Source organism: Phyllostomus hastatus, unplaced genomic scaffold (assembly GCF_019186645.2).
Source record: "Phyllostomus hastatus isolate PE091 unplaced genomic scaffold, TTU_PhHast_1.1 phas_contig_254, whole genome shotgun sequence".
Classification (NCBI taxonomy): Eukaryota; Metazoa; Chordata; class Mammalia; order Chiroptera; family Phyllostomidae; genus Phyllostomus; species Phyllostomus hastatus.
The window spans coordinates 7,371,297-7,383,868 of NW_025333810.1; the positions used below are offsets into that span (position 1 = coordinate 7,371,297).

Genomic DNA, 12,572 nt, shown 5'->3' on the forward strand with positions numbered 1-12,572 from the left:
GTCCCATGAGGACAGCTTCCTTCTGGACCTCACTGTGACAGTATGACATTTCCAGCCTCCATGGACAGGGATGCAGCTCACTGGCTTTCCTGTCCTCAGCTACAAGGAGGAGGAGGACCCCATCCCCACGGTGTCCCTCAAGGAGTCCTCAGCATCCATCAATCAGGTCCTTCTCCAGGGACCCCACTGACACCTACAGCACCTTTGTTCCAGAAAAAAATCCATTCTGGGCTATAGTCCTGAGTGCTATCTCTGCGCAGATGGCAGAGCTCTCACATCTTTTCTTCCTTCGTTAGTAAGGCAAACCAACAACACACCTGCCATCCTCAGGGCAAACGATTGGACTCAGTGAACTCTCCATTTTCACAGCTCCACAGTAATAAAAACATGAAAGAACTCTTCACTATTCTATACTACAGGGCTGGTTTGCAGTTGAGTATGCCTTCCTCTTTCACGATGTGGGCAGAGCTAATAGGAGCAGCCTCATTACACACTGAGAAGTCCTCCCTTCTCAGCTCATAATCCCAGACTCACTGGGACAGCTGCTCTCTGGGGACCTATGTGTAGCTCTCAGTGCCACACAGGGGCATATGCCAGGGCCCCTTCTGGCTCATGTTCCAACCTTTCAGCACTCGTGCGTTTCCAGTCCTCCTCACCATCTGCCCTGGTCTCTGGCCGGTCCTCTGCCAAACACACACACTCATGAATGCTGTGCTCCAAGCAGATCTTGGTTCCCAAGGTAGCATAATTGTGTCTGTGTTCCCTTATTATACTAAGCTTTCCTTTCTTTCTTTTCTATATACAAAGCTTCCTTTGAAGTAAGGGATCTTTTGTAGCAGAGGTAGAGCTCTCTCTCTCTTATTTGAGCATTATCACAATGTTCTGATGCAGGATATTAAAGTTAATAGTTTTATTTTTATGCATTCCAAACAGAGAGACTGTAATCTCTCCCATTAAAATAGCCGTAAGACTCTGTGGCCCCATTCCGTGGTTTGGGGAGAGAAGATTGGTTAATAAAACTGTTCTAAAGTTGATGTTGATAAATTCATTTCCTCCCCATGACTTGTTATTAAAACATATGTGTTGACCTTAAACGCCGGTTTAACATAATTGTTCCTCTTCCTGCAGCACCTGAGATTCTTAGAGGCTGCGCCTATGGACCTGAGGTGGACATGTGGTCAGTGGGAATAATCACCTACATCCTGTAAGTGAAGGAAAGCACCCTAATGCAGACTGTTTGGCTTTACTGTGATATTTTCTCCTAATCATAGGTGATCATAGTAGTCCTCACACAAGGCAAGAGTACTTTTTGACTTTTCATGATTTTCTATGACATACTAAATAAGGTTAATGATAGAATTTTCTGAAGATGAGCATTGCCTTCCATTCTGTAATTTTTGGGGGGCTAGAACTTCTGTCCAGGGCATTTCTGTGTCTCACTCTGCTGTGCAATGCACAGCAGATTTGGGGAACAACTCATATTTAATGATAATAATAAATCTAAAACTCATGTTCACCTATTAAAAATGCTCTTATTTTACTTATTTGCATCTCTTCAAAATAATTAGGGTATTAGTCCTTTTTAAAGGGCAAATGGCTGTTTAGTCATGTAAGCAATCCCAAACTGGTACATTTCTTATCAGGAATACTTTAAATGCATTTTGGCTATCAATTTTGTTTCCTATCTCAAGTACCTCAAGTTTAATACCCTAAACTCAGAGAAACATTTTCTGTGGTTGAAAAAAACATGAGCTAAATCTCTCACCCTCTGATGTCCCCAGTTCTATTCCTGAGCTCCTGACTACTAATAAACAAGGGGTTGCTGGGAACTCACCAGAGAGAGGGTGGAACTGTAGACGAACACAAGGAAATAAGCAAGAATGATGGGAGAGTGTCTAGGGAGGGAGATGGCTGGAACAACTGAAAAAGCAAGCTATCAATGAGTTCCAGAATTTAAACAAGGAAATTTGGTTGCCATTTAGAGGTAGCTGCTAGGCTAATTGTCAGAACCTGTAATATGCAAACCTGTAAAGAGATTTCAAAGGGTGTAAAAGAACATGCTATTCGTCAGCTCAGGCTGCCAGAACAAAATGCCACAGTCTGGGTGGCTTAAAGACAGAAATTAATTTCTCACTGCTCAGGAGGCTGGAAGTCCTAGGTGAGGGTGCCAGTAGGTTGAGTTCTGGTGAGAGTTTTCTTCCTGATTTGTAGGGATCCACCTTCCACTATGTTCACGCCTGGCCGGAAGAGGAAGCTAGCTCCCTGGAGTCTCTCTTTAACCGGCTACTAATCCCATCATGAGATTCCACCCTGGTGATCTCCTTTCACCCTAATTCCCTACCAAAGCCTCTTCTCCAAAAGCCATCACAGTGTGGGCTAAAGCTTTAACATATGAATTGGGAAGGGGAAACAGTTCAGTCTGTGGAAGAAAGAGGGCTTTGTTTTTGAAATTTAATAGTAATCTTAGAAATTTCAGTGCTTAGGTAATATGGCTAGGCATGGGGTAACTGGGGTAGGACCCCCACCTAGTTAGTAAACTCTGAGTATATACTTTGGTCAGTAGCCAAGACAGATGGTTCAACAAGCAAACCATGAAATAGCCATCTGCTATTATGTAACATCAAAAGATATTTTCAGTGATCAATTCCTTGTGTTTCCTGAATGTATTAAAGCTTCAGAAGATTTTGAGAGGTAAAGAACCATTCTTTTTTCCTTATGAAAGTGCAAACTGTTAGGTAATTTTTGTTTGCCACACTAAGAATTTTATTCATTGAAATGGATTCCCAAGGCCACATCATAGAATTCCTTCAGCTTATATTTGAGATCACTGTCGTACTGGGGAAAGTATGTGGGTGACATATCATACATAGTGATGTGAAGTGAAAAGCTGAACTACACAAATAATGATTCAGATTTGTCCCTAAAATATAAATGTGCCCACTAATTACAATTCTGCATTGAAAAGTTATGGGAGAGTTTAGAACATTAAAGTGGTGTAGGAACTCAGAGAGGTAGAGATAGGAAATTACCTGACATTCACCCTGTAAAAGTGAAATATGGAATGAATAAAACTCCATGATATGGTCACTGACATGGGAAAATGAATAGAAAAATATGTGATCATTTGAGATACATCTTATTATAGCCCTGAAAATAAGTTTAAAAATCTATCAAGCTCTTTCCCCACAGTTTACTTAAGGTCATTAATTAACAGGTGGTGTTTGAAAGTAAGCAGCAGGACACCCAGAATGAAAATAACAATGCTGCATATAACTAATACTCCTTAATAGTTCTGGTCTGGCCTAACCTCTGTCAGCCTGGGGAACTTTTTTTATTAAATGTGCCCCAGGCATGGAATAGCTCTGGCCACCTACACAGGCATCGAGCTGGATGAAGGAAGAACGGCTTGTCCGCCTTGCCCCAGTCAGGTGTCTCCTTGCCCATTGCCGGGGCCGAGGGGTGGCTCAGGACTTTTTATGCAATCTGTAGTTCATTAATAATTGATGAAGTCTACCAGGCAAGGTTTGCTGGAACATTTTCTTCAGTGGAATGTGCCCTCGGACATATGCATCTCCTGTATTACGGAGTGTTATTGAAAGTTCCACCAGGCCATTCATTTTGTGTTATCATCTTGCTATTTCTGAGCACAGCAGTAGACTGGAAATGAAGGCCATTTTGCTGTTTCTCACAGGAATTCTGGTCCCTCTACCTTTGACACCTGACCCCTCTGTCCCCACAGACAAAAGCAACTGCTTCAGTGCTCCCATCAGAGTCAGTCAGATAACGTCGGAGATTCGCAGTCTCTCCTTCAAGCTTTCAGCACCGCAGTCGCCCGGTGGCCCGGAGCCACGTTGTATTACACATTCGCACTTTGGGCCCGTGTAATCCTAATACCCGCCTAAACTGTCCTTGTTGGCATTCAAATATTTCCATTGCCGAAGGGTTTCTGTTCTCTGTGTGTGAATGTGTGTGTACACAGTCTGCTGTGTGTCACATCTCTCCCATTTTTGGCATTCCAGGCTGACATGACAAACTCATTACCTCTATCACCAATACACACATGTGCCAAAATGATTGAAATGAAAGAAAGGCATTTGAGTACCGTACCTTCTGAACTGTCACTTTTCTTCCTCGATTTCCAGAAGGGAAAACACGAGAGTTCCCTAAACTAAAGCTGGAAAGTCGGCTAATCTCTCCATGCCTAACCAGCAGCAGGCTATATTTCTCTAGTGTTGTGGGGGGCACAGGAGGGCCCGGTGAGGCTGAGTGGCCTGCTTGTCCAGGTGTGGACATGCACTCCCTTCTCTCCTGATGCTGGAGCAAGACCCTGTAGGCGGACACCACATTGGGACAGAGAGGATGTGCTGGCCTGGGCCTCTGAGCACCTGACCTTGCCTTTTCCTGGCCCGCTCCAGGATATTTGAAAATGACAAAGCCTGTCCCCAAGGGGCATTTCCTAAGCAAAAAGACATGAGAAATGGCTTCTTCCTAGAAACCCACTACATTAGGATACCCTTAAACATTTCCTGCTCTGCATCAACCTGGCCAGCTTGTAGAAAGAATTTGGGAAAATGTTTTTAACTTAATCAGTCTCCACCACCACCACAACCCCCACACATTCTTTGTCAAGTGCAACACATGCCCTGGCAGAGACTTCTTAAAAAAATAGGTTCCTTTTGGTTCTTAGTGATTTCAGACCCTCCACCCATCTAGAAACAGTGAAGGCGTGGTGGTCCTAGACCAGGAACTCACCTTCCCTCTCTGGCTCTAGGATGCCACAGGTGGTCCTCTGCCACTTTTCCCCACTTTTCCCATTTATTTTTATGCTGACCCTGTTGTGGAACACGAAGGAGAACACAGTGAAACATCTGTGCGATATACATAAATGAGTGTCACACCGAAGACGGAGGGATCTCTGGGCTTCTCATCTCTGTTGGTTGCATCTGTCAGTTCACTGTATGAAGTTTTAAAGGCCATTCTCTGACAGTCATTGTTGCTCCTATTTTTGTTCACTCTGAAATCCAAACTGGAATGGGATAAAAATCTAATACTTTACACGTTTATAAGTAAGAATTCAGTGAATAGGGCTGAATAAAAATGACCGAAAAGTCCCTTCTTTCCACCTTTTAATCTCTTTATTCTTTAAACCCTAATTCTTCTACTTTGTGGTAAATTGGAATGCTAATCGATCTCTGTCTTCTCAATTCCTGGTGGAAAAAGCCATGGAAAGTCTAATTACCATATGCCTATGATAATGTTAGCTGTTGATATTGTTTTCTGTGATATAATTACTAATGTTATGATAACAGTTTTTAGAAGTCCTGAATCAGTTTTGTGTCTGTCCCGAGTTCCTGACGACACGACTGTGTGTTTACGCACTCCAGACTGAGCTTCAGTGAGGTGATTTCACACCCGTTCTGAACAGAGTTGCACCCATCACAGGAAGCTGTGAGGAAGGGCAGCCTCGGATTTCCACAGAAAAATTGGTGAAACACACTTAGCCTCTTAAAGACATTTTATTTCCTATCTTTTGTCCCTCTAGACTTTGTGGATTTGAACCATTCTATGATGAAAGAGGCGATCAGTTCATGTTCAGGAGAATTCTGAATTGTGAATATTACTTTATCTCCCCCTGGTGGGATGAAGTGTCTCTAAATGCCAAGGACTTGGTAAGTATGACAAAAACAAAATGAAATAAAATCCCTCACATTCATTTTTAGCTAATTAATGGGCAGTGCTATTTTTTATTTTTGTCCCCCTTGATATATTTATAGTTATATTTTAATAAAACAAAGAAAACTAATACATTAGCTGACTTATCACAAATTAAAAATCACTGCAGTATTAATTAATGATTTTTCCCACCTAGTCAATGTAGAGCCTTGCTAATGAAGACAGACTGTGCTGGGACAACATAAATTACACAGAAGACATAAATTACACAGAAGAATTCTATTGTAACATACTTGTTATTACCTAGATTTGGTTGTAGTTCAAATAAAACAACATTTTTCTTGAAATGTTCACTTATTAAAATATCTTGATACTGAAACAAGTCCCACCATGTGTCATTGGCATTATAAACAAGTTACACTGTATTAACAGTGCATTTTGGGGTTTTTTTGTTCTTGTTTTTGTTGGTTTGTTTTACTTGGCTTGTTACTCAGGCCAATACTGAGGTTTGTTTGCATTCAGGAAATTAAAGGGAAATGGCCCACCTGTTCTAGAATACACAGCATACTAGCATGAAATTAAAATATTCACCATTAATATGCAGAAATTACTAAAAGCTAACTTTTGAATCACAGAGATTAGATCTTCAAGGGATCTTAGGAGTCATCTAGGATGACTTCCCCTCGTTTTAAAGATGAGTGTGCTAAAGCCCAGAATAGTGAAATGACCACCAAGGTCACAATGTTTCCCAGCAGAAAGTCATTGTTGGGAACCAGTGATCCAGGTTTCCAGACTTTATATCCAAAGCTTTTTTCCCTCCGAACATTTCCTTCTTTCCATCCATGCCCTTGCAAGAGACAGATCCCCTGTAGGCCATGGCTTCTGCACTGTGGCTGGGAAGCGAAAGAGTACGTGTGATGTGTAGGTGTGTCATTGCAGCTGTGCCCTCGTCAGGCCGCACGCTCCTGAACAGCCCTCCACTTCTTGCCTCCTCCACCAGCACTGTCCAGTCCAAGCTCCAACCTCTCCCACTGGACCACTGCCACAACCTCCCAATGGCCGTGCTACCTCTTCGCATGCCCTTCTCTACACAGGATCCAGAGGAGTGGTCTCACAAAGGAATCATATCATGTCACTCTCCTGCTTTAGGGCTCTTAGGATAAAGTCCAAGGTCTATGACAAGATCTATACAACACTGCCTGGTCTGAGCCTGGGACCCTCTCCCATCCCACTCATTTCGCATCACTCTTTTTTGGTCTCTCTGCACTCTGGGGCACCAGACTTCCGGGCCCTCATCAGTGTAGCTCTGATATGGGCCACTGTTCTTTCTTCTGCTTTGTAATGTTCTTGCCTCCATTCTTCCTCCCTCTCCTTCCCTACCATCTCACACACACACACACACACACACACATGCACACACACACCTCTTGCATGGGTAACTCATCTTCAAGCCTTAGTTGCCACTTGACATCCTCTGGGAGACGTATCCCCTCCTTTGGCAACCCCATCCTTCCAAAATTGCTTTGTTTCTCGGGCCCTGGACCTCCTCTTTTGTGACAGTCATCACTTACATTTACTTGTTCAAAAGCCTCCCTTAACTATATTGTAAACTCTGTACGAGGACAACGCATGTGTGCCCAGATCTTCGTGCCACATGGGCATATAGTACACAATCACTGTTTACTGAATGAAACAACAAATCAGGAAATAGACCATGCATTTTTAAAATCTGACACACCTGGGTTTAAGTGCCCCCTTTCTCAGGACCTGAAGGTGTAACTTTGGGCTTCTTATCTAACCTCGCTGTGTTTTAGTGTTCTTATCTGGACTGACACTGCGTTGTTGGGAGACTTAAGGATAAACTACGTGTCATCTAAAGACCACCGCCTTCAATGTTTCCTTATTTGGCCCTCCTTCCATTTCTTTCATCCTTAATACAAATTAAATGGATAAGAGGTTAACAGTGATGTTTCTTCACTCAACTAAACACCGTTGGTCAATATATTTATAAAACTTCAGAACTAAAGGAATCCTTAAGCCATAGATGTGTACTTACTAATGGAACCACATCTGTTACCAGCAAGGCGACAGTGCCAGTGAGTAGGGCAGCCAGGTTGTACGGGGGCAGGAGGATGCCCATAAGGCTTTGGGTTCGAATCCTGAAGAAGTCACTGGATCTCTCTGAGCTCAAGCAAGTGTCTTAACAACTCAGTGCTTTGGCATCTTCAAATGTACAGATTAATGCTGGCATATGTAAATGCTCAATACCCACTGGCTTTCAGCAAATTTTGTCTATTTTCATGAAGAGTAGGATAGTAATGGTGAAGAAAAGTAAAAGAATGACTGGAAAATGGGAGTGAAATATCTAACTGTAAAGGATGTTGTTAAAGATTAGGCATCATTTACATAAGAATATTAGATCACGTGTTCAACAGATGATGGCTTCCTGTCAGATTTTTATTGACTGCTGTGTTTTCATTCTCTGAGTCATCTGTACCTCCCTCCACCTCCTCTCAGCTTATATGCCTAAGCAGTCTTATGTCTCTGCCCTTAAACATTCAGTGTCTCTACCTTGGACACAGATTTCTTTGTGTATTTTGCAGAAAGGAAGTAAAAGGAGAACCACATATTTATTCTTCATTTGACATGTTGCCTGATTTTGTTAGCCTGTGTTTCGTTCTCCTTAAGTTATTAGAGTTAGAGAAGACTTTAGGCCTTAAATCATTTGAAGTTCCTCATTTTACACATGGGCAGACGAAGGCCCGAGAAGTCAGCTGCCTGGGTGTCACTACGGTGCAGTGACCACAGAGCTCCGAGGTGGGACAGACCTGAGTCTGAATGCAGCCTCCCCCAATTACAGCTGGTCTGACCTTGGACAAGTTACTGAATCTTTCTGAGCTTCCTTCCATCACTCCTGTGTGAATTGATAAGGTTATAGAAAGGATTGTATGCATGTAAACTTTTTTTACATGTATGTAAGTATTGATAAACAAAGGAAATGAGATCAAGTAACAAAAGGGCCCAGGGAGTGTCCACAGACACTCAGTTCATATGTGGGTCTGTACCTAGGGTTACAGAAATGGTTAGAGAAATTAAGTAGGGCTTAAACATGCCTCTTGACTTCAGATAGCCTCTGACTCACTCCTGATCACCCTTCTGAGCCCAGGGCCAGGGATTATTTGGGTCATTGATCTTCCTGGCAATTTATCGTCTGCTCATCCTCACAAGCAGGGTAAACCTCCCGGAATGGGTGCTATCAGTCAAAGTCGGTCCTTGAAACAAGTCATGCCCCCAAGCCACTGACACCTTTACTTTGATTCTAAATAGGCTTTTTTTACCCAATCATAAAGGTTATGATCCTATCCTTCCCTTTTTTCCTTTTTTTTTTTTTTTGGCCACTTAATCCCTATGAAAAAGAATGGTGGATGAGCAAATGATTCCATCTCCACAGAGATGCATTTAAAGTTCTGAATTCTAAGTGATGTGAAGTGCAGCCTAGAACTGTTGAGATGCTGGTTCTCCTTCAAAGCATTTTCAGTCCACAGGCCAGTCAGCAAATGCTTCTTTGACCTGTGCCAGAAAGTTGTCCGACATTATGGGCTCCCAGGTGGCACTCGCCACTGCCTTCTGTGACTACCTCAACTACCGCTGCCTGAAGCCATTCTTACCCACAGTGACCTCTGAGCACTTAAAAAAAAATTAAAAATTTTATGCAGTGGTACTGCTAGGGAAACAGAATAAGACCTAGAAGTTCACAAGCTGCGGGGCAAGCCTGACTCACCATAAAAATCTCCCTATGGTTCTTACCACCTCAGGTCAGGAAGTTAATTGTTTTGGACCCTAAGAAACGGCTGACTACCTTCCAAGCCCTGCAGCACCCATGGGTCACAGGTAAAGCAGCCAATTTTGTGCACATGGACACGGCTCAGAAGAAGCTCCAGGAATTCAATGCTCGACGTAAACTTAAGGTAAGATGGCATTTATTTCATTTTGTTGTTTTGAAAAGATGTCTCTTATCTTGAACTACCAAAGATAGTTCTACAGTTCTTCATCTAAGACTATCATTCATCTCCTGTAGTGACAGGCAAAATCCTGCTTTGAAATCCGAACCACGCTGGTGGTATAAAGCCACTTCTAGTCTTATGTTATCCTCTCAGAAGGACTCATTGTTAATAAAAGGAGAAATGTGTTACGTGTTGACATTTACTCACCAAATACGTGATCACTTCTCATTTTCTTAAGGCTGAGCTGCTTAAATAGCAGTGTTGTAGAAACTATTTAGAAAGTTTTCTTCTTTCTAAATATGTGAACATTGGGAGACAATCTTTAAAAACAATATTTTGTAATATGAATAATTAGCATACTTGGTAAAAATTAAAATAATTCAAATTATGTCAAAAATTATCCATAAAAATATCTCTTGGTAAAATATATATGGACTAGAAACTGGGTCCCTTTCTCTTACACAGTGGTGTTTCGGTTTAGCTCTGCAGGCAGCGGTCTCAGAGAACAGCTGGGGGTCAGAAAGTGTTCCAATCTGCCATCACTTACAAGCTGATACCAAATAAGCCTGAAGGGCCTCATGGTTACACTGATTTGAAATACCCTATATTAAATAACCTTGACTTAACCCAGAATTTCTCAAACAAACCTGAGCATGGAACTCCTACCTCTATAATGCTTATTAAACATCTATGGAACTAGTGTTCCCTGAAGCAATACTTTGGGAAACACAGCCTAAAATTTTTGAAAACCAGTAATCCATGGGCAAACGCATTTACTCGGGCTTTCAATTGATCAGATGACTAAGTACACAGATGGGCTTGAGATTAAAGAGGTTTTTCTGTTTATTCTCCAGAGTTTTCATATGACAATCTTGATACAATAATACTTTGAAAGATCAAACACCAACATGTAAAGCAAACTCCCTGAATGCAAAGTTGAGCCTTGGCTCAGAGCTGGGATTTTAGTGGAGGTGTCATCTGTCATTTTTCTGTTTGTGATCAGGCAGCAGTGAAGGCCGTGGTGGCCTCCTCCCGGTTGGGAAGCGCCAGCAGTAGCCACGGCAGCATCCAGGAGAGCCAGAAGGCCAGTCGAGAGCCATCTCCAATCCATGATGGCAACAAAGATGTTAAAGCTGTTTCAGAAGAAGAGGAAGTTCAGGGAGATGGGGCTCAAGTGGCAGTTGAGAAGGCAGAAGCCGAGCCAATGAAGATACAGGCCATGGAGTCAGTTGAAGATGCTGTTGTAAATGCTCCTGAGGCCACCAACATGGTGCCCGAGGCACTAGAGGCTGGGATCAGGCTGGCTGACCCACAAGTGGAGGAGGGCCCTGCAGAGGAGAAGCTGAAGACTGTGGAGGAAGCTGCAGCCCCCAAAGAAGAGCAAGAAAACCAGGCTCTGGGATTTGGAGCTCAGCAGAATGAAGTGATCCTGCCAGAGTACTAGGTGGCTTTCTCCCAGTCTGGAAGCCAAATCCTGGTACTTGATGCATTGTTGTCCTTCAGTGAGGAAGGTGTGGAAGCATGACATGCACTATAGTAATTCTGTTTTTGAGGTGCAAAAAATACATATATATCAGTTGGTAATCCTAACTTCAATGCATGTGACTGCTTTATGAAAAAATAGTGTCTTCTATGGTAAGTAATGGATACCTAATACTGATGAGTTAAATTTGAAATTGCAAGTAAACACAACATAACATTTTAAAACATGTATTTTCAGGGACCAATAGCACATATTTGAGGTAAATATTAACAAAGGTTTTTTTGCTTTGAAAACCTAACCATGCTCTGCCCTTTGGATTTCCTCACAAGGCAGTCAGCCATCCCTTCGGACCGTTCCTCAGCTAGTACTAGGTGGCGCCCTGACGCAGGCCCCTGTCCGCTCACATTCCTCTTGTCATGGGTTCCAGTTGTTTACAAGGAGGTGGTTCTGCATCACATGTGTAAACACATTTGGTACGTGCAAAATAAGGAATTGAAGCATACTTTACAGGCCATGACACCATATGCTCCAAAGCTTGTGTGAAGAATGCTTTTTTATTTTGTCCCTATTTATATAAACTTTATTACTAATAAGATGTCCTTCTGGTGGACAACACTTCAGGAAGAATAAAGAATTTTAGGGAAGAAAAGGAGATAAGACCAGAACAAGGCCAGGACTTGGAATAACAAAGATTGACTCCTTGTCATTTTTTCAACTAAAGTGGATTTATTAATGAGTTTGTACAACTTTAAGGATAGGAGCATTTTTATAGATAAAGTCTATAATTACTGAGTTTCAAATATTTAGAAAAATCTATCCCATAGGCTGGTGCCAAACTGTCTGAATAGAGTGGAAAGAGTATTATTCCATTATGAGACCTTTCATTATTGACTTTACTAAAATAAGGAAACATTTTTGTTTATAAAGTATTTTTCCACTTCAATTGATAGTTATTTAGACATACTGCTTATGAACTAAAGATATTTCTGAAAAGCTAGTATATCTTCTCACACTTGGAATCAAAGTGCCCACATTTCACAACATGGTTTAGAATGTCTTCATTTCAGTTTAGGACAGTGAAATTTTTTATTACCTTAAAAAACAAAAACATAAGAAACAAAGAATAAAACCTATTTCAAATCAGATTGGAGAAGCTGTAACATTAGACTTGATACTTTACTATGATTTTTTCCAAAATATATTTCTTTGATTTTCATATAAACAACTTTTCCCTTATAGAAATCACATTAAAATTCCAAGTATCTCAGACTTACTTCTAGTTTGAAATGAAATAAACATTTTTATAAAATCATTATGCATCACAGTTTAGTACCTTTCCTTAATTTCAAAAAAGAATTATATTCAAAGGACAAGATGATAGACAAGAAAAATGGCTATTACATAAAAATCCT

General features: G+C 41.6%; 1 protein-coding gene across 1 annotated transcript in view; it reads left to right on the forward strand.

Moving 5' to 3' along the window:
* Positions 1-11,267, forward strand: part of CAMK4 (calcium/calmodulin dependent protein kinase IV) — a 192,732-nt gene extending 181,465 nt beyond the window's left edge. Inside the window, exons 9-12 of the mRNA XM_045837963.1 lie at positions 1,129-1,204; positions 5,543-5,669; positions 9,489-9,641; positions 10,681-11,267. Of these exons, the coding sequence (XP_045693919.1) occupies positions 1,129-1,204; positions 5,543-5,669; positions 9,489-9,641; positions 10,681-11,121 (797 nt within the window). The 3' untranslated portion in view covers positions 11,122-11,267. The remainder of the gene's footprint in view (positions 1-1,128; positions 1,205-5,542; positions 5,670-9,488; positions 9,642-10,680) is intronic.
* Positions 11,268-12,572: the final 1,305 nt, after the last annotated feature.